The sequence below is a fragment of the Aquila chrysaetos genome, chromosome 13 (genome assembly GCF_900496995.4).
Source record: "Aquila chrysaetos chrysaetos chromosome 13, bAquChr1.4, whole genome shotgun sequence".
Taxonomy (NCBI): Eukaryota; Metazoa; Chordata; class Aves; order Accipitriformes; family Accipitridae; genus Aquila; species Aquila chrysaetos.
This window is the reverse complement of record NC_044016.1, coordinates 25,460,456-25,483,175: the sequence shown is the minus strand read 5'-3', so window position 1 is coordinate 25,483,175 and position 22,720 is coordinate 25,460,456. Positions and strand designations below refer to the sequence as shown.

The window sequence follows — 22,720 nt, the reverse complement described above, 5'->3', positions numbered from 1 at the left end:
GGGGGCTACAGGGGTGGCTTCCACGAGAAGCTGCTGGAAGGTTCCACTATGGCCGGCAGAGCCAATGCCAGCCAGCTCCAAGATGGACCCGCCACTGGCCAAGGCTGAGCCCATCAGCGATGGTGGTAGTGCCGCTGTGATAACAGATTTAAGAAGGGAAAATAAACTGGTGCAGCTGGAGAGAGGAGTGAGAACATGTGAGAGAAACAACCCTGCAGACCCCCAGGTCGGTGAAGAAGGAGGGGGAGAAGATGCTCCAGGTGCCGGAGCAGAGATTCCCCTGCAGCCTGTGGGGAAGACCATGGTGAGGCAGGCTGTCCCCCTACAGCCCAGGGAGGTCCACAGTGGAGCAGATATCCACCTGCCGCCTGGAGGGGACCCCACGCCGGAGCAGGTGGGTGCCCGAAGGAGGCTGTGACCCTGTGGCAAGCCCACGCTGGAGCAGGCTCCTGGCAGGACCTGTGGCCCCATGGAGAGAGGAGCCCACGCTGGGACCCATGCTGGAGCAGTCCGTGAAGAACTGCAGCCCATGGGAAGGACCCACACTGGAGAAGTTCGTGGGGTCTCCTGTCTCCTATGGGAGGGACCCCAGGCTGGAGCAGGGGAAGAGTGTGAGGAGTCCTGCCCCTGAGGAGGAAGGAGCAGCGGAAACAACGTGTGATGAACTGACCCCGACCCCCATTCCCCGTCCCCCTGTGCTGCTGGAGGGGAGGAGGTAGAGAATTCAGGAGTGAAGCTGTGCCCAAGAAGAAGGGAGGAGTGGGGGCAAGGTGCTTTAAAATTTGGGTTTATTTCTCATTACCCTATGCTGGTTGCTTGGTAATAAATTAATTTTCCCCAAGTTGAGTCTGTTTTGCTCATGATGGTAATTAGTGAGTGATCTCTCCCTGTCCTTATCTCGACCCACGAGCCTTTTGTTATATTTTCTCTCCCCTGTCCAGTTGAGGGGAGTGACAGAGCGGCTTTGGTGGGCACCTGGAGTCTGGCCAGGGTCAACCCTACCACAGGAAGGCATAGGGGTACAAGCTCAGTCTATTCTACTCTCCCTTGTAGGTAATGCATTGAGAGCCCAAGACTTAGGCAGAGAAGAAATTCTGAAAATACCTGTAAAACAGCACCTCTGTCAGAAATGGGGGAAAATGGCAATATTGCTTTATGAAAAGAAGCTTGCCTGAGTTGCTATGGCTAACACATGGCTGGATGCTGGGTAGTAACAGTGCTGAAAATTACTGGCTACAGGCCACTAATATGTCTGAACAGAGAAAATGCGGGTAAAACCAGAGCCTTGGTGAAGTCAGGGAGAATTTCACCATTTGATGTGCTGCAAAGCACCGGTTGCCAAGCCTGAGTTCAGCCCAATGTTATTAGCACAGCTCCAGGGTGTCCATCTCAGTTTAGGGACACTCACTGTGTTTTGCTGTTTATGACTTTGTCTACAGATATGTTAATAACCACTTGGGCTCAGGCTCTAGCTTGCTGGCTGTGAAGCTGAAGTTGTATCACATATAAAAGGACGGCTGGACATAGGTCAGTTAACACCCCCAGAAACATTTCTCGGTGTGCGAGGCTGCCAGGACACACGAGGGTAAGGTTTCACCCCACTGCACAGAAGACAGGATTAGTACTTTCAGTGCTGAAATACACATTTTCCTATTTACTATCAGAGTGCCAGTTCTAAATTCCCAGCAGAGGGAAAAGAGGATTTAGATCAGGCAGCTCCATTGATGCAAATGTATTTTAACTCCTCCAAACCAGCTTTTTATCCCAAGAGTGATGTTTGCTGGTATTTTAAAATTATCTGTAGGCCTGCCAGAGCCAGCTTCCCACATCTCCAGAAATCCACTGTGTTCCTCTATGTGAATGCTTTCCAAGTTTGTAATTGGTGAAAGGACAGGTTTTCTGTTCCTACAGAGATCTGAAACACAGATTTTCTGGTCAAACAGCAGAGATACTATTTTGGCATAGGCAGATTTCCAAATCATCTTCAAGCTGCTCTCTTGCTGGGAAGACAGGAGTCGTTTCAGGAGCTTCCGTCACAGAAAATAAATTCACTCAGGGCTGCGTGCATGTACCTGGCTGTGCTGGGCAAGGAGGGCTTTGCTCTGATGTAACATCCCGAGCCGCAGCAGTCCCCTATTAGGGAGGACAAGGATGAGGAAGATGAGAATAAGGATGCAGATGAGGAGGAGGACTCTCCCGGGGTTACCAGAGAGCTGAGTTCCCCTTCACAGGTGTGATACCCAGCACTCTGTGGGCAGGGGGAGCCTGTGGCCAGCTCCTGAGGGCTGGTGGGCACAGGACGGGGGCACAGGGGGCTCATGGACCTGCTCCCCCTCTTATCACTTGGCCAGGCAGGGGAAACCCACTCCACCCAGACTCAGTTTAAGCCCAAGCAAGACTGCTGTGAACCTGTTAAAATGAACCCCTCAGCAGCCTCCTCATCTTTTACCACACAGCATAAAAATGCAACACATCACCATATAGTGAAGGACCTTTCCTCGTGGCAGCAACACTGCAGGGTGAAAAAAATTCAGCCCAAACAGACATGGTGTGTTTGATATAGTAGGGAAGTGTGGCTGTGACAATATTATGTGTAATCTCACATGCCAAACGTGGGAAAAGTAAGCAAGTAGACTGGAAGGCAACCGTGATGCTGGAGCTGATATGAGAAGTGTTCAAATAGGATAACTCAGGTTCTGGGAATGACACTGCAGGTCAGAGTGCCCAATACAGCTGTCTCCCACCTGGCCACAGGCACTGCATATGCCATTAATGGATGGATGTGGGCTCACTGGGGTGTACTTCTAGCATCCCTGTCTCCTATGTGGGATTGAAGGCTTCCAGCTTGGGTGTTGTGAATCACTGCATGGCAGAGCTAATGTCTCCACTGACTCTGCTGGGGGCAGAGGCCTCTGCACCTAGCTGAAAGGCATGGTGGTAGGATTATTCCAAACATTGCATCAGTTAAGGTCAGTCTGTTCTCTTCTGAATATGCAAAGGAACTAACTTAATGAACTTCTGAAAACTGTGTCTTTGTCTTTTACCTTTTAGACTTAGAGTGCTAAAGACAGGTTCATTGGAAAGGCACTTGTAACTTGTGGTAACATAAACCAGAACCAGACCTCAACATCTTCCTTTACTTTTCCAGGTGTTACCATTAGGCACTTCTTGATGTCTGCCCACCAACTTTGCTCCCACAGAGATCAAACTATCTACCTCTGTTTGTAGTGAATAATGACATATTCTTGAGCAGCTCAGTGGCCATCAATGCCTTTACTCACAGACTATGGTAGTACTCATGAGGAACCAGCAGGCCCTGGCCCTGAATTAGTATCAGATATTTGTCTTTCTTAGATCACATTACTCATGCAGGGACAGCAGTTTTTGGGTTTGAGAGGAGACGTCTCTAGAAAAGCCTGCTCTGAGAAATTAGACCAGTTCAGGAGGACCCCAGAGGTGGCAGGAGAGAGGATATGAGGCTTCCAGGACTATGCTTGGATTTAAATGAGACCCTATGGTGACTTGCATTAGAAATGAATTTGTTAATTTGACAAGTGAATCAAATACAAGCAGGCAATCCCTCTACTGCCAGCAAATGATCCTAAGGTTCAATGGGTGACATGTATTAGCCTTTTTCTGTGATGTAGTATCACGGAAATATCTCCTTAAGATGCATTTCAGTGCATTTGGATATCTTACATGTCTTTAGGATATTTTGCAATATTATAATAACTCTGTCTCCCTAAGAATATGCAACAGGCTGTATCTTATTTGTGTTCTATCAGTACCTACAGGCCTCAACTGAGTTTGGGACTGCTTTGCCAAGTACTATGAAAACAAATCCTGGCCTTCAAGACCATTTCCAGAGACAAGAAATAGAAAGGAAAATGACCCCAAAAGTGGTGAGTAACTTGCTGAGGTTCGTCAGTCCATCAGTGACACCGTCAAGAGTACAAAACAGATATTCTCGAGCCCAAGCCGTTAGAGCACTCTATCTGCCTAGGGAGAGTTCCTCAGTGTTTGTGGTTCCAGGACACACCGTTGTTTGGTATTTCTGCAGAAACATTCAGAGCTTCTGGCCAAGCATAAGAGGCTTCATGTTCCAGGTGAGTAAGGGAGCAGGAGTACAGCTCCCAGGTGAGTGCTTTTCCTAAAGACAGTCACTCAAGGGCCAAAATCAGTGGGTTTTTTGCCTTTTGTGTAAATATATTATGTAAAAAATGTACTTTAAAACAATAGCTACAAATGCCCTACATTGCCTGGAGCTGGTTTTCTATTGTCTTGAGTGACATCTCATCTGAAGCATGGACTAAAGCCACACGAAGGCTGAAGTGTGTGTGGCACATAGAGATGGGAATGAGGGCTGGCAAGTGCCATTGTTCTCCTCTTTGCCTCCCAGTGAACAGTGTTTAATTCTGGTTTTGGCTGTCAGAAGAGATTAGATATCTAAATCCTGGTATCAATAAGTGATCTGTCTGATCACTTAAGTGCAGAAAACACTTTTCACAGAAGAAACCATCAGATGCATGATTAAGCCATTTGTGTATTACCACAGCTGTATAGCGCAAGTTTACGGAAAGTCAGCTTTTGTAAAAAGCGCTCAAACAATACAAAAATAATTAAATTAACAAGAGTCCTGGGGCTAAAGGATTAATCTTCCCAGCAGGCTGTCAGTGAGGATGAAGGCTGGGTTACCAGCTCCATCTAAGAGAGGTCTTCCTAGCACAGTAGCAACACCCAGAGCTGTCCTGAGGAAGGCCCTCTCCAGGGGAACAGCACCCGAACATAAATGTTCCTCAAAGATAAATGAAAACTAAAATGTGAATGATGGGAGAAAATCAAACAGAAAAACAGTATTCCAAAAGGGGGAGAAAAGGAATGAGCTATTATTTTAAATGCTTACCAGCAGAGGACACTTCTGTTAGCTTTTGGCAGAGCAAAAGGACATTGCAAAGAAACTCAGACAAGTGCTGCTTTTCAAGGCACTGTACTGTCAACTCTGAAATCATATGTGTACATAGCCTCCAGAGGCTTGAGCAGAGGGATATGAAAATGTCTGCTGTGTTTTTTCTCCCAGAGGCAAAGGGAATATATTTTTCCTTATAAAAAAAGAAATTTCTCAGGAGCATTGTGGCCCCAGGTGTGCTGCCCTGGGGCATTCCTATGCACAGTGGGGCAGGCTGGTGTCTCTGCAGGGAGGGCAGCAGCCATCAGCCTCATGGGAGAACTTGGCATGGGGAGAGCCTGTGTCTCCTCTCCATCACAATTAACTGCAGTCATTGATTGTAGGGGGTTTAAAACACACGTGTGTTGCCTCTGCTCTCCAAAAATGACATGGGAGAGGGCAGAATGAAGATGTGCTCCTTTCCTCCCTGCAGCCCTTTTCCACGCAACATGTCCAAGGCCCATGACAGAGAGGAAGGAGTTGCTCCTGCAAGGCATCCAGCAACTCGAGGCACCCTGTGCTTGTCCGGTGCAGGGGTGACAGGCTCTGGGGCCCCCGCAGGCTGAAGACAGGCCATCTCCCACCTTGAGCCAGTACTGGTTCTCCCACCCTGATCCCCAGCTCCTCACAGTGGATATCTGGGCCTGGGACCGACAGTGACAATAACGGTCCATCTGGTGCAAATATTAAGCAAGAAAAAACAAATGCAGGGAATAGTCCTGTTATGATGGGAGGGGTATGTAGGAGGGACAAAGAAGTCTGCACAAGCCCTGTTCTGGTCCAAAGGGTGAGGAAAAGTTTGGTCCCTGCTCTCCCCCTGGCTCAGAAACAGATGGAGGAGACAGCAGCTAGAAACACTGGCACCCATGGGCTATTTGCTCTCTCATCACTTGCAAGGCTTTGGGGGGAAAAAAGCACAAGGAGGAATCGTCAAGGAGGGGCTCCTGAGGTGGGGAGCTCTGGTGAGCACAGCTGCTGCTCACACTCAGCATCCGCTCCCTGGGGAAGAGGCCATTCCCTCCCACCCAGCATCCTCGTCGCCTCCAGCCTTTCTGTCCCTAACTTCACACCCAGCAAGCCCCTTCCCAGTGTGTTTCTACACAGAGGATTTAAATAAAGAAACAAAAGGAAAATACGTTTGTGGTGCTGATGTGAAACTCACAGCCCGTGCAACAACAATTCTGCTTGCACCTTATTTCGTCCCTCCCTTACCTTTGCCTACACACGGCAAAGGGTCTGGCTCTCCTGTGCGCTGTACAGGGACTAGTGCAATGGGACCCAGCCTCAGCCAGCTGCTCTGCTCTTCGGTGATGAAGACAATTAATAACATGAGCAAAGAAGGGAGAGTTTGCCCAAAAGGAGGAAGCCAGCATGAGCAGGACCTGGTGAGCAATATCACAGAGACTTGTTTCGGCAAACAGTAAGTTATAGGCTAGCACGGGTCTGTGTTTTACATAAATTTTATTGTGTTTTGGAGAAAACGGTGTACAGTCAATCAGGTTACTCCAGCAGCAGGTAGTATGTTTAGTATGTGTGGTCTGGTCTTTTTCTTTCCAGCTATTCAGCATAATTCTTAGCAGGATTTTATGCTCTAAAGGGTAAATAAAACTACCAGCATCTGTGGGGATGTCTCTTCCTATTGGGATTAATGACATTTTTTGGAAAATTCCTAACTATATTCTGAAATAAAGAAGAGCCATCCTGTGTTTTTGTGAAAATTCAATAATATCTCTCTATCATTTTCTAATACAAGTATCTAAAAATGTTTTCCGTAGACAAAATGTACCGCCAGTGTTGGAGAACATTTTCTTCAACACAGAGCTTTTTATTTGTTGTAGTTTTTGTCATACATCACCATCTCAAGTCTTTTTATGAATAACAATTGGGTGGTTTCGAGTGGACAGGTTTTTTATTCTGAAAAGAGCTCTGGATTTGCAAGAGAAAAAAACTCCTAATGGAGCTGCAATTGCTTTAACAACGTAAATTTAAAAAAAAACCCTGATGGCTGAAGATTAATCATCTGACAGTGAGGAGAGTATTGCTTAAGGAAGGAACACAGACATTGTGCTTGTGAGTGCTGGCTTAAGATACATCCGTCTCCACGTACTTCGCATCGCCTCCGTACCATGGCACACTGCTCCCAGCCTTGTGCCAGCAGAACTATCCTCTTGTTGCATTATGGTTCTGGGAGCTAAGATGGCTTTTAGATGAAAAATAATGGGTTGAGTTATTTTCCTTGCAAAGGAGACCCCCTACTCTTTTAAATTGTGGCAAAACCTACAGCAGTGCCGGCAGAGCAAGGGCACATGTGCTATGGTATGGAGGCAGGAAGAAGCAGCTGCAGAAGTGCTATAAATTGGAGTGGCTGCTGAAGACTTCTTCTGAAGTCATGGTCTTACTTTCTACTTTTCTGCATCAGTTTTTAGCCAATGCTTTTTCTCTGATGTCAGTGCAGTTATATACCTATTTTCCATAGGCAGAACTCTGCTGACAAGCAAACATGTTTTTTGGGGAGTCCCTTTGCCCACAACTATCTGCAATTTCCCCTGTAATTCAAAACAAGAACTTCAGTTCCAGATTACCTTCTTGTCTGTTACAACCCCAGGTTATCATTTGTACAATTATTATAGTCAGACCTAACATTAAAACTAGGAATTGAAAAAAGCCCTATATAAACATAACACAGAGTCCATATTTCAATCATTAAAAAACAAAAGGAATCAAGGCTTTCCTTGATTTTGGATAGTCCGTAAATGTCTTGAGATAGTACCTGAAAGAAAATAAGCAAGAGAGTGAACCTGCATATACAAGGAAACTGCACAGTTTCAATACAGCTCAGCTGAGGAACCTTAAAACTCCTCCAAACTTCCTTGCTTTGTAACCTCTGTGTGTTACGCTGCAAAAGAGCGTTCTGAAACTATTTACACCAGGTTATTTAATTAAGTGAAAGCTGATAATACTGTTAAGGTTCTAGCAGACCTAAAGTAGAAACTTGAGGAATTCAGAGCAGGGGACCATACCTACTCCAAAGGACTGCAGAGGTTGCAAAGGAACCCTTAGGAAAGGTTCACATTTACAAGGCTCAATAAAAAGAGGCTATAACACAGCGGAAGCAGTGATGTAACTCATGTCAGATTAAATGACTGTCAGGCCCACTTAACTCAACATGGGCTCCAGCCAACTGCCTTACTTTCACCCAGTCACGAATAAACCGATACACTTCATGTACATCATATTAAATTTCAATTTTATCTTGAGTCCTGGCTCTGTTCCTCTGTCCCTCCCTGGTATTTTGCAAACAGCACTCCAAGAGCAAGCAGCAGCATATGGCAAGAAGCAGTTTGATACCTGTGGTGGTGATAAGCACGTGGCCCAATGCAGCAAAGAGTAAAAAAGGCAAAGGCGAAGGCTGGTAGGGACCAGGTTGCTATGGCAAAACCAAACCATTCCACAATTTCTCCAAAGTAGTTGGCTCCAGAAATGTAGGTGAACAGTCCCCCTGCATCAACAGACAAAATAGGTAATTTTTACAGTCATCTCGTGCACATGGAAAGTTCTTTCCCATAAAGTCAGCAGCAGAATATGCTACCTTTCTTATTCATAGCCCATAACAGCAACCTAAACCTACTGCCCTGAAGCCAGTGGGGCCATGCCAAAGGAGGATCTTGTACAAGATTCGTGTACAAGTACAAGAATCAAAGGTGATTCTAACCCAGAGGCTTTCAGCACTTTCACAATAATTTATTTTTATTTGGAAAAGGACTTAAGAAATCCCATTATTAGATTTAAATTAAAATTATTAACATTAGTCAGTTCTCTTCAGGCCCCAAAAATATTTTGCAACTCCACTACCTTTGCGGAATGCAAAATCTGGATCTCAGTTTTGCAGCTTAGCTTGCAAATCACAACATCTACAACAGGCAGGTAAGGATTGGAAGTGAGAAACTCTGGGGGAGAGATATTACCATCTGTAACAAGCCAGCAGAAGGAGTCAACACCAAAACCAGGAAACTCCTGGATCCCCGTCCATATTGCTCTACAGAGCTAGACATTTCCTGGTTCATGGCTCTGGCCCACAGCTACTCTTCCTCACCAAGCCCCACCTTGAAGGAGATGGAAAGGAAATTCTGCACCTTGCATCCTTAGTGTTATTTTTTTCCCCAATTTTTACAATTTGAACCTCCCTTTTGCAGTGTAAGAAGTCCCCTACTTCTTCTTCCTGGGCATGGAGAAGAATATTTCCTTCTTTGCAGTTGCTGTTTACAAGGCTAAAATCCCCTTCCTATGTCCCACTTCAATCTTCTCTAAATTACCCAGCCCATTTCCTAAAACCTCTCCTCACAGCTCATGTTTTCCAGATACTCTTGTTGCTTCTCATGGACTGTCTGCAGCCAGCTCACACTAGTCCTCGCAGCTCAGAGGGACACCTGAACTGAGTACCTGTGCGATACTGGCATCTCTGCTATTGTTGTTGCTTTGCTGTGAATTCAGTCAGAAAACATTATCTAACCTGCTGCCCTACTTTCTCCAAGGAGGTGGGGGATAAGAAGAATATACCTTGAGGAATCTTGTAAGTGACTTCCCCGGGTTTCCTCAGCTGGCGCAGCAGGAGATCACTGTGAATGTTGATCCCCATTCCCAGCAGAAATAAGAGGAGGCCTAAGAAACAAACAAGAAATGGATTAGAAAGACAGCTCTGCCTAGTTATCCCTACTCAGGCACATACGTGAGGTTTATCTTTGGAGCAGGCAGATAGGAGACCTAATGTGAAGTGGGTGGATTCTTTTTCAAGTCAAAAGATGCGCTGCTACTGAGAAGGCTACTGAACAGGAGAAGCATATGCGACTGGTGACAAATTACCGTGTATCTCTCTGTCAGTTTGGGGATCACAGTCCTGTCCTCCGGGAGCACCTGCATTGGATAGCTTCAGTGTGGGAAGCAACTCTGGACAAAATGATGACCATCCTGAGCACGCTGTTTTGCTGGTGAGATCAGAGCACTTTCAGCTGGTGTGAGAAAAAGCTGAACTTCCCAGCTGGCCATAGTCACCATTTATTGAACATCAAGGGAGGGGACAAAGTACCCAACTGACACTGCTGGCTGAGGCCAGCCCACCACAGTTGTGGACGTTACTGCAGAGTAACCACTGAGCTGTAGGCAAGTACCATTACTCCCATTTTACAGCTGGGCAAAGAGGAGCACAGGGAACACAAACTTATCCAGCACATCACCGGAGCCGGGAAGGGAACCTACATCTCAGCACAGCTCAGTCCACTGCCAGCAAGGCTGCTTGGACAGAGGTATGGGCATGCATATGGAGCAGTTACTCGCTGAAGGATGCTGACAGCTTCTGGCCAGAATAATTCATTGACCATACTCCATTTAGCTGAAAATCGAGAGGCATTTGATTGAGAAACTCTGCAGGTGACATGCCCTACATTTAACGCCACATTAGGCTCTGAGAAAACCACCTCTGATAATGACTGGGAAGCACAGAAAGAAATAGAGCTGGTATGTGCTATGAAGTATAGAAAAAAGACTAAGTGCTGATAAAACCTCAACAATTCCAGTAGCAACAGAAAGTTGGTAAGAGTGTAGAGCAAGAATATACCGTTTGCTTTTTCTTTAATATTTCAAGTACTGCTAAAGCTGATTTCCTTTTTTTTTTCATTAAATACATATTTTATTTATCATACAAATTATGTGATGTGGTGTTTTCTTTGTTGGGTATGGGAGCTCTTCCTAAACAATGTCCAGGATTTTTTAATATGTGATGCTGTCTGAAAAGACTGAACTTGCATCCACAGCCTGAAACAGGGTACAGAAAGTAGCTTGGTTATTTTGTACTTGTCATATCCAAAACATTTCCTCAGACCTCCATGTTAATCTTAATTTCTATATGTGCATTTAAAGAACATTCTCTGTGCTGCACCAAATGTGTAATGCCACCTAGCTGCTCTTGCTCAGTTATTCTCTCAGGGATTTTACAGGGTAAAATTCAGCTAGGCTATTAAGGAATATAAAGGAACCATATTAGCATACAACGAGGCTGTGCGTGATCTCTAATCTTCCCATGTGCCTTACATGAGAAAAAAGAGCCCTTTGTCTCTAAAGCCTCATTTATGCTGGGGTTTTGCCCTTCTTTTCACTCTCAGTCAGAATAGCTGCATCAAGTGCAAAGCTCCCTGGCAGGGAAAACCAAGCCACAGTTTGCCCTTGCACACAGCCACTGCTGGTGGACACTTCTGGCTGAGCAAGGGCACATCCCCATTCAGCTGAGGCCTGAGATCGCATCTCCGCAGCCTGTAGCAGCAGGAGACTCTGGAGCAGTGTGAGTAAAACCAAGGCTTGTGATTTGAGACTAACACATAACATCATAAGCCTTCAATGGTGGCTGCCTAGCAAAAAAAAAAAAGTCACTGCACGTTTATTTGTTTTATCTGGGCCAGCAGGCAGGTTTTATGCTGATTTCCATCACAACTGATTTGACTCACATGTTCAGTAAAGATTAGGACATAGTTCAAAATGCTTACAAATTGCTTGGAGATTAGATCTTGGGAATCCTGCAGCTGTAATTACCTGATGTAAATCTGATGTCGGTGCACCAATCGTTTGGATATTCAGCGCAGTAAATCAGGTAGTACCCCTGGAGGAAGCCATTATAGATACAGAATAACATGCCAAAGAAAAGCAATTGCAGTGGGAAAGGTCTGCCTCTAGTGAAGAAGGGGTAAATAAATGTCCTAAGGTAAATAAGAAAACAAAGTCAGCACATTACTCATGATAACATTGTATTTGCAATTTCTCTGCTGTAGGAAAAAAACTTTAACAAAACACAAAATATAAAAAAGGTCAATAAAGATAAAAAAAAAAAAGAAAACAACTGTAACAAAATAAGATCAGCAACTAATGGGAACAAAAAATACTGCAGATAGATACCCTCATTCTTCTGGTCCTTCAGGACTGAACACAAGCGGGGAAGCTAGAAATCTCGTCCAGAGTCACTGCCGCCTTGGAAATGTCTCTCTGCCTTCCTTCTCCCTTGTTGGCAAAATGAGGAACTTCTGCCCACAAACAGCATTTTTGTTTTAAGACCTTGGCTGCCTTTTGCTGTAATGCTGCAGAGGGCTGAGCAAAGGATGCTGTGGAGGCACATGCGCATGCTGATGTTCAAACCAAAGTATTGCAGGGCAGTACTAATTGCAATATTGATTCCCAAAATGAGCACTGCTATGCCACAAGCACTGTGGAGGAGCTTTGTTATGGAGAAGATGTTTCTGCTCCCACTACGAGGACCAATCACTGAGGGCTTTAGCCCATGGTGCCAGATGGAGTTGAAGGCAGTGTTGAGACCCCTCTGGCTCTCTCATCCCCTGCAGTGTATAGCCTGAGGTGTAATCCCCTTTCCCAGACTCTCCTGCTCCACCCAGAGACCTCTGCTCATCCCCAACACACAGCTGCTCTGTCCTGCTCCACTTGGACGCTTCAACGCAGAGGCAGAGCAATGTTGTTGGCTGCTTGGAGGAGCTGCTTTGCCTCCAGTCCCTGCCTCTCCCTCATGCTTTCAAACTTTTCTTTAAAATAAGAAGAGCTAAAAACCTAAGTTTAATATGGTAAACACCAAGATTTCCATGCCGTTCCAGCACCTAGGGCTTCCTTAGACAAAAGCTGTGCTAGCACTAGCATTAACATGTGTAGGAGCAAATAGTCTGTGCTTGTATAGTTTTAATTTTCACATATCTTTGGTTCAGGTGGGTGTATCCCTCTTGACACATTGGACAATCCATATCATCCCTGGGAGAGTGAAATGGAAAAGTTATATTCATATTTGTTAGGTGTTTTCTTACCTGGCCAATTAAGTTCTGCATGTTATAAAATCTACACTCTTAATTTCTTTCTTTTGCCCTGTTGGGCTTTGGATGGTGCTCATCATATCAGTATGTAAGCACTGTTGATAAGTAATCCACATTCCAGGTTGCCAATATCAACTTAAGCAAGCTGAGGCATAAAATTTCATCACATTATAAATCTAGATTAAATCGTACTGAGTGTGTCTGAAAGTGAGTAAGCAGAGTACAAGCAACAACATGTTAATGTATTCACTGCTTTCCAAAGCAAGGTAAGCCAGATTTCCAGCAATTAAGGCAGTTGTGGTGCAGAAGTTCTAAATATTTCTAAATATAGTGAAATCTAAGAGGTATGCAAAAATATTTTTTAGACAGTGGTATCACATTTGTCATATTTATTACAGTATAGAAAGGAATGCTTTTTGGAGTAATGTTACCAACAATTATCGGTTTTGCCCTTCGGGAATGGGATGCTGGAGTTACAAGTAGGCAAGGCCAGCTTTAGCAGTCCAACCTGCCTGTTGAAGTAATATTGACAAATTGGACCTGAACAGCCATGAGAAAAAGTGGGAAACTTGCTTATGGAAGCTTGGAAAAAGCAAATTGTATAGAAGAGAGAATAATATCAAACTGCACAAAGTTAATTTAGGAGGAAAATTTATACAGCAGATTGGAGTGGGACTCGCCCTGCTTTATCCTTTGTCAAAACCAGTTATGTTTGAGAGTCTCTTCATTTTTACACCTGATGCAAACAGAAGTTTCTAGCATGAGCTGGCATTTCTCAGCTCCCAGCAAAGTTGATTATTGCTGTGGTGCTTCCCAATGCTGCTGTTGCAGGATAAATGTTATAGGTCCTTGAAAGGTGACTTGTCCTGCAGTAACAGGAGGGCAAAAATCAGCCGTAGACCTATCTACCATGGATGCAGTGGATGCACGACAGAAAGAACCAGCATGCAAATTATAAGTACAATCATAGGGGAGCCAGGAGGCATTGCGGGAGGGGGTGGGGGGTGTTGAGGCAGTGAAATCCTGGCATTGCTGAAATCCTGCCTCATAGCAGTTTGAAAATCCAAGTCAGGAATTCATCCAAGAATCTTTGTTGTGGAACAACTTCTCCAAGGAAATCTGCTTGGGTCTGTAAATCCAGAGGCTGGATTCGTTTCTCTGTATCCAAAAAATGCCCTAAGTCTTTGTTTTAATACAGTGCTTGTCAGCTTGTACTACATAGCTACTTGAGGGTACACAAACTATTCCTGATGGGTTTTGAAAAAGCAGCTGAGATAAAGCAGGGACATTTAATAGGTTTAAATATTCCATGGAGGAGTCTGCATCTCTGCTAGAATTATTTTGCAGTGTGAAAATCAAAGGGGCACTGAAGGCCACCGTTTTAGAATAACAGAACAAAAACTGGCATTTTGGATTTAGACCAATGATAAATTTGACCTTTTTCTTTCAGTGCAGTATTGATGACTAATCCTTTATTCCTTTATTATTTTTGCTGGCCAAAGGCACTGCATCTGACTAAACCATTGCCAACAGCTTCTTTTAAATGAGTGAATAATAAATTATTAATCTTCTTTTCCATCATTTATTTTCCAGAAGAACAAGTTTTGAAGAGAAAATCATTTGACGTTGCATCAAATTTCATCTTAAAGGTATTAGTCCAGTTCCTTGAAAACTCCAGAGACCCTCACCCAAACTGGGGAAACTATAGGTTTGCTCTTCTTGCCACAGAAGGTGGAAATCTTTTCACAAATGTTACCGTAATCCACTAAGGGTGGGCTCTCAGTTCTCCTCCAACTGCTTGTTGATTGGAGATGTTTATGCTGCTGCTGTGTCTTCTCCTCTCCAGGCCCCAGATGCAGTAGTTCAGATAGTAGCAGCTCATGTTTTCCCATCTGGAAACTCGCGGTGTTTCCAGTGCTCATGAGGTGTTTTACACCTGGAGCAACTGGGTCAAGAGCTCAGGGCTGGCAGCTGGGGATGGGGGGCACCTGGCTCACTCCCACCCATGCACCACATCACCCTGTGGGACACCAGCCTACTGCTGTATCTGCCCATCTAGCCCTCTGCCACCAGGCCCTCTCCTGGGCCTAACTGGGATGAACTAGAGGCCAGGAATCAGAGATACTGCAATAGCAGGCAGGGCTGATGAGGTGTCTTTCCCTTTGAAGGAGGTGCTGGCCATAACCCAGCTTGTCCTACCCATGCCGGGGCACTGTCTGAATGCCTTGGCCCATCCCCTGTGATGCTGGCCAGCCTCCAGAAGAGAGTTATGGACTTCTGACCAGAGCTGCTCTGGGTCCCTGCTGGGATTTTTTCGGCTCCCCTTGGAGGAGGATCCCCTGGTGAGGATGAACCAACGTGCTGAATGGTGCCTGAGAACTGTTTCCACAGGGTCTGGACTCCACACGCTCCGGTTCCTCACTTGTCCCACTGTCCTGGGTTCAGCTGGGATAGAGTTAATTTTTACAGGAACCTGGGAGGTGGGGGGGCATAGCCGGGGCAGCTGACCTGAACTAGCCAAGGAGCTATTCCATACCATGTGACATCATGCTCAGTATATATATGGGGAGTGGGCTGGGGGGAGGGCTCTCCTGCTCTCTCTCTCTCTCGACTTTCGGTGGGGGAAGTGGCGGAGCGTCGGGTCCCGGGTGGTGAGCAGTTGCACTGTGCATCATTTTTTTTTTTTTTGTATACTCTTTCATTAGTACCGTCGTTGTTGTTGTAACTTTTTTTTGCGTTGTCCCAGTAAACTGCCCTTATCTCAACCCTCGAGGTTCCAGTTTTTTTCTTTTCTCTCCTCCGTCTCCCCCCTATCCCACCGGAGGGGGCGGGAGGAGTGAGCGAGCGGCTGCGTGGTCCTTTGTTACCGGCTGGGCTGAAACCACGACAGTCCTTTTTGGCGCCCGACACCCACCCAGATGTACAAAAGGTGAGGAGGGCTGGTGGTCCAAGGGGGACCCGGCAGCCAGGCCCCCGTGAGGGCGATGCCTTCAGGGCCCTCACAGCTCACGTGTACGCTGAGCTGACTCCCCGGCCGGCTGGGGATGTGCATTGGAAAACGCTCCGCTGAGCGGTGGGTACGGCCGCAATCATTCCAGGGGTCCTGCAGGGGGGCGAGCCGGGCCCCTCCTGCGGGGGAAAGGCATGGAGAGCACATGTCACAGCCCCTTCTCTTGCTTCCCAAAACCCCCTTGCTGAGGTGCCATCTGCACTTCTCACCACTTTGTTGGTACCTTCTCAACCAAAGGCCTCTCTAAGTCAGAGGGCACCCTCCCCAGCTCCTTCCCCCTCTGCGCCTGGCCTTGCCAGCTGTCCAGGGCTCCTGGAGAGGGAAGGCTGATGGGAACCACCCTGGTGGGCACAGGCCGGATTTCCTCTCCCTGTCCTGCCTCTGCCTGGTTGCTCCTTGGATGCTTTCAGGAAGGGATGGGTACTGTGGCAGGCACTCAGCTCTGATTTCACCTTTGGTGCTCTGTTTTTAGTTTTGACCCTTTGACTCACCCAGTCCTTCTTGTTGTCACTGCTTGGGACTATTATTATTTCCTCCATCATTATTTGGCCTCTCTCTAGACTCTGCTGCAGCTCCCTTCTTAGGGAGATGCTTTTGCTTTTCTTTGTTCAAATATCTGTACCGCAGGAGATAGATAAGCAAAACTATGTGATTTGTGTTACACTAACTACAGACCAGTCAGACCTGAAAGGATTTCCCTGGTATGAAACAGTGGAGTTCTCTTCAATCTGTCTTGTGAACAGGTTGGAAAGATTGCTGTCCAAACCTGGGGAGATTATACCAACCTCAAAACAGTTTTATTTGCACCGACAATTAACAGCATAGGAGTCTTTGCCATAGGTCGTCACAGGAATCACATTGCTGGGGAGCTGCTGGCACCCTTGGCATACCTGACCACTCGGATGAAGGCTCAAGATGTTCACAGACATGATGGACTTCTACCTGGGTGTCCTGGTTTCAGCTGGGATAGAGTTAATTGTCTTCCTAGTAGCTGGTACAGTGCTATGTTTTTGAGTTAGGTATGAGAAGACTGTTGATAACACTGATGTTTTCAGTTGTTGCTAAGTAATGTTTAGTCTAAAGTCAAGGATTTTTCAGCTTCTCATGCCCAGCCAGCGAGAAAGCTGCAGGGGCACAAGAAGTTGGCACAGGACACAGCCAGGGCAGCTGACCCAAAGTGGCCAACGGGGTATTCCATACCGTGTGACGCCACATCTAGTATAGGAACTGGGGGGTATGGGGGTGAGGGGATTGCCGCTCGGGGACTAACTGGGCATCGATCGGCGGGTGGTGAGTAATTGCATTGTGCATCACTTGTATATTCTAATCCTTTTATTATTACTGTTGTTCATTTTTTTAGTGTTATCATTATCATTATTAGTTTCTTCTTTTCTGTTCTATTAAACCGTTCTTATCTCAACCCACAAGTTTTACTTCTTTTCCCAATTTTCTCCCCCATCCCACTGGGTGGGGGGAGAAATGAGTGAGCAGCTGTGTGGTGCTTAGTTGCTGACTGGGGTTAAACCACGACACTGGGATATCTGTGATGTCCTGCACAAAGCCTCTAATTATTCTGGAGACTTACGGATATCATATGACATATCCCAAAGACGCCTGCTGCTGAAGAGTCTGTGCTAAAATCTGCACAAACTTTCTCTTTTTAAACCCAATCCTGTAGGCTATTTGTGGACTGCAGTCTGAGGTAATTTTTAACTTTTACTATTTTTGAGTTGTGTTACACTGACTCCCATTGAATACTTATAGAAGACGACTGTCAAGTCTATTCTCCATGTATAGTCAACACCAGGGCACAATCCGGCACCCAATTTTCCTGTGCCTAATTCAAAATTTTTCTATTATCCCAGATTGGGTTTAAACAAATGTAACAGTTAAGATGTCAGTTCCAAGCAGTAGGCCATCTTGCTATCAGTTGAAAGGGAAAGTGAAACAAAATATCCCAATATACTTTCAAAAGTGAAACAAAGCATTTTAACGCTCACTCATCACGACATCTACAGATGCCCTGGTGTCACAAAGTGGGGTAGAGCCTCCTCACCCCTCATATTCCTCTCCTCAAACATCTTACCCTGAGATGCTTTGCCCTTTCCCACTTATTCTTATAAACTCTGCACTAGCCCAAAAATGTCAACAAGCCAGGAGTATTTAAACAAGGAGAGCAAGTAGGTTATTAGTAGCCACTTGTACTCTGCAGGGTGGACCATGTCCCTCTTGCTAAGAAGGTGTGCACACAGACACATGCTCTGGCACAGCCTCAGGAACAAAATCTCAGCTACGACCCAGGTCACACACACACCAGCAATGCTGGCAGGCAGGAATGCCAGACTGACCGTTAAGCCTCTGGTAATACCAATTGTAGGTACAGGACAGATGACAGATCTCTTGACTGCAGTATTGCAGTTGTATCTCAGCTCCTGATGTAAGGAAGGCTCTAAATTCAGGAGCTGGGCTTCTTTCTGGAGTTGATGTCTAGCTGCAGCTGCCTGTGGAGCCGACCAGTGCAGAGGGTTCGCACTGGCTGTGCGTGCCCCTTGGTGACTGCCAGCTGCAGGGCACGTCTTCCTCGCTGGGGTGGGGGCCGCTCTGTGCCTGGTTTCTGCATTGCTGGGAGTGTATGAAACCATCAGATAACTGTAATCACTTGCTGGTCCAAGGCCCGGTTTGTAAACTCATCTTAAATCATTGTCTAGTGCCTGTGATGGGAGCAAGAGAACTCCCTTTTTATTTTAATCACACAGATTTACAGATCTAGCTATGACTTTCCAAACCACAAGCAGAACATCCTACTTCCATGTTCCTCCAAAGATCTTTGGACAAACTTCTGATGACTATAATTTAAGGAACAAGAAAGATATACATATTACTGAAAAGCTTACAATTCAGCTGTATAAAACAATAGTAAATCTGTCATGTCAGGTTCATTTCCAAGTATTCTGTCTAAAAAAATGTGCTCAGTCTACAGTCCTTGGGGTATTTGTGGCTCACTTATGAAATTCATCCAACCTGAAGCCTGTTTGTAGGGACACTCTTTCTTTGTGGTCTCTTAGTAGCAGGTTCAGGGTTGGATGAAGACTTCTGGCAAGAGCAGACTTATCTTTCCTGGGCAAAATATGCAGGCACACATCTGATCAAGGGATGGGAGAAGGACTGAGGAAACCCTGAGACGGACGGCACCATGCTTGGGTTTGAGGAGTTCTTGAGAAGAAGGGCAACGGTGAGCAGAAAGTCTGGGCAGCACTGATTTAAGGCAAAGATGGAAGAAATGCAGAAGCATTCAGTGCCAAAATAAGAAGAGGAATGGAAGAGACTGCCATACTGAACCACTGGGGCTGCTGAATTTGGACTGGAGATTAATAAGAACAGACATATTAGAGATGAAAAATAACATACAGTAATAGAAAATAATTTATTCAGGAGAGCTGAATAGCTGTGACCAAGAGTTTTCATGATACTGAACAGAAGTAAGTTTGAATGCAATGAAAAGAAATTTCTGTTAAATGTAATACAGAAACAACATTGAAGTAAAGAGCTTGGTAGGACTGGGAGAAGAAGGGGGATAACCACAGGTTACAGACACAGGCAGGTCCTTTAATAAAGAGAAGAAAAAGTCTAAAGGTTTGGAATGTGTATTCATTTTCGTATTTCAGGGGATAAATTGTATTCCATTTAAGAGAGGCAGAAGGTAGCAGCTGCCCTTGGCAACTGACCATCATTTACTGCACTTTCTTTTGAATGATCTGATATCAGCTTCAGCCAAAACAGAATGCTGACTGTGAAGGACCTCTGCTCTAATCCAGTACGATAACTTCAGGGTTTCATAATGTCTCACGAGTCATCTAACATTACACACAAACTGAACGAGTTAAAAATGATAAACTCCCTAGAACAGATAAGCAATAGCTTAACACCAGCATTTACGAGTGAAGCTCCAGAGTGATACTCTGTCCCAGGAAGGCTGACACCATGGATGACAGCACTTGCAGAAGCCAACTTCATCAAAGACTGACAGTCAAAGGGAATCAGCAACTGTGCTTGACTTCTGGCCACACAGTTAAATACAGACTTCAGATTGAATCCTTGGTGCCGGGTCAGAAAAGCTCAGTTGCTTACAACTGCATTTGAATAAAGTGCGATTATAGGAAAAAATATACAGATATTTGCAAAAGCATGTGTATCTGATGTGAATGGCTAGAAATAAAATGCTGCTTCTATATTACTGTCAATCATTGATGAAAAAAAAACCCATGCTGCATTTGACCTTGGATAAATTTAAGGAATCTGAGCTACATAACGCTCATTTCCAACACTATAAACACCTAAAGTCAGTCATTCTGATGATCTAGTACTAGTCAGTAATGCCTCATTGATTGCTACAAATTTTAGGCATGATACACAATTAGCAAAGTAAGAAGGACAAATACAGTTTAGGGACAAAAGTGAGTCCTCTTCACATTGCGTAGAGGAATTACTAGATGTGCTATACTTAATAAAATACAAGTGGTTGAAAAAAGGAAAGCAAAGGGAAGGGACAGGACCTAAGAATGGGTATTTGGTTTTACTTGGTAAAGAAGAACTGTGTAGGCTTGACTGCAAGGCAAAAATTTTTGCTTTTCTAAATTCACTACAATAGCAGGCAGGTTTCAAAAGTGTTTTGCAAGTTTGTTTATAAATTACTTCCTTACTCCTCTTGCTCTTCTTCCATTATTTCTGAACCTGTCACTGGAAAAATCTGGTATCTCCCAGTGATTACCAGCATCCAGTTAGAGCCAACAAAGGAGAATTCTTCCTTGTCACTGGTAAAAAAGGCATTGGATTGTGAAGAGCACTGATCTTTTCTACTGGCTTTAGCAGGTATAGGAACAAAACCCTATGCTTCAATTATTATGCATTTTCTAAAGGGAAATCAAGAACAAAATTGTTGAGTTTGGTGCATTAACAAGCTGCATCAGCAAGTCACAATAGTTCAGCAAGTTACACTCAATATGCATTTATATTGGTATATTTCTTTCTCAAATGTTTCAATTTTGGTGTACAAACACCAAATAGGTTTTAAACACCCTTAATTACAAAATATTATTTTATTTATATTTACAGTTAGCTAACCACTTATTTCTTCCTTTTTGTTTGTAATGTGGAAAGGAGATCTGAACAAGAGCTAAACTAAACACTGGGAAAAATTGATTGAATGCCCATAACCAAAGGCAACTAAAGCAAGAGCTTAGAACCAGCAGTTAGTGTCTTTCTCACCATCACCTGCCAAACTGGGAAAATTCATTGGAAAGATGGGGATTTGTTTTTAAAATATTTTGCTCTTTTATAGCCAAGAAGGTAAAGTGAAGCTAATAGAGCAAAGGAGAGATGTCCTCTGTACAGATCCCTGTTGAAATCAGTACCATCCCATACAGACCCACAGTTTGTCCTCAGACACTGCACAGCCAAGTATGGGAGTCCAGGATGTACAGCATGATAGACATTTTGTCTAAAAAGCCAAATACTAACACTTGTAACAGCCTCCTTGACTGGGAGTGCTATATATCTGCAACAGCAGGAGGCAGGACTCATATCTATATTTAACTTAGGTAATCCTATTTTCTTAAAATAGGTTTGTTGTGTGAAGGAATTAACATAAATTGGATATATTATACGATAGGGACAGTAGCAGCAGCAGGTGTCCCTCGTCTTGACCTTAGTAAGATTGTTTACACTGTCTCACCTGTTAATCTTATAAGTAACTTGGGGTTTCCTGGTTTAGAGGATGTTATTTTAAGTGGCTGCAAAAGTGATTGATAAATTATATCAAGGGATAATTAAAAATTGTTCACTATCAAACTAGAAGGATATTTTGAGAGAGGTTCTGCAAAAGACTTTTCTGATACTATTCAGGGTTTTTTTCATGACTGATATGCCTCTGGGGAAAAAAAATAATATTCCTGATGTTTGTGGCTGGCACAACTCTGGGAGATGCTGAGCACATCAAGAGTGAGGGCTAGAGTTTACAATAATCTTGAAGTATTGGTTTTGTAGTTTTAAAATAGTACATTTGATTCAGTAAAGACAATGGCATAATACTACACTTGGGTAAGACTGACCAAATGTAAAAGACAAGCTGGAGAACAGGCTGGATAGTAAAGGGAGTGCTGGTAGGTAGCAAACTGAGCATAAGCTAATGATGTAAGGCTGTTGTGAAAAAGGCAGAGGTTAAAATGTAATGGGGGAATGGGAGTGCTGTTGCAGACACCAGAAGTGATCTCTCCCGTTTGCATGGTGTTAATAGGAACTTAAATTATACTGTGTCCAGCTGAACTCTGCACTTCAAAGACAAGGACAAAGTGGAAGCAGCCCAGAGAAAAACAACTGTGGTCTAGGAAATGTGACATGTAAAAAGACTGAAGGACTCGGGGTTGTTTAAGCTAAGTGAAAACCAGTGAAAGACATTATAACAATGTACAACTGTACAAAAAGTTGCTGCAAAGAAGAAAGGAGTAGAACATTCTCCTTGTCTACTGGGAACAAAATAAGAAATAACAGGCCTAAACAGCTGTATAGAAAATGCAGCTTAGACATTAGGGAAGGACAGAGAAGCACTGGAACATACTAGCTGAAGGGTTGAAGGAATCTCTACCAATGGCAATTGCTAAGGACAGGCCAGACAAATGTCCATCAGGAATGAGAAGAAAATTTGAGGACTACACATGGCCAGGAACTGGCTGGGAATGGGAACTTGGAGGTATCTTGGTGAGAGAGAGGCTCTGACAAGAAGCCGGGGCACAGGAACAAGACCTGGAATTAGTTGAGAAAAAAAACTAGCACGAGCAAAACCTCTTGCTCAGGCTGCAGACTGAACTCAATGCCAGGCCAGCTATCTCAGTCGAAACCGTAACTAAACTTGGTCCA

At 44.6% G+C, this 22,720-nt stretch overlaps 1 protein-coding gene across 1 annotated transcript in view; it reads right to left on the bottom strand.

Annotated features, from left to right (window-relative positions):
- Positions 1 to 6,389: 6,389 nt before the first annotated feature.
- SRD5A2 (steroid 5 alpha-reductase 2) overlaps positions 6,390 to 22,720 on the bottom strand; it is a 29,639-nt gene continuing 13,308 nt past the window's right edge. Inside the window, exons 2-5 of the mRNA XM_030036013.1 lie at positions 11,525 to 11,688; positions 9,503 to 9,604; positions 8,294 to 8,444; positions 6,390 to 7,715 (exon numbers count right to left, since the gene is read on the bottom strand). Coding sequence (XP_029891873.1) covers positions 7,649 to 7,715; positions 8,294 to 8,444; positions 9,503 to 9,604; positions 11,525 to 11,688 — 484 coding nt within the window. The 3' untranslated portion in view covers positions 6,390 to 7,648. The remainder of the gene's footprint in view (positions 7,716 to 8,293; positions 8,445 to 9,502; positions 9,605 to 11,524; positions 11,689 to 22,720) is intronic.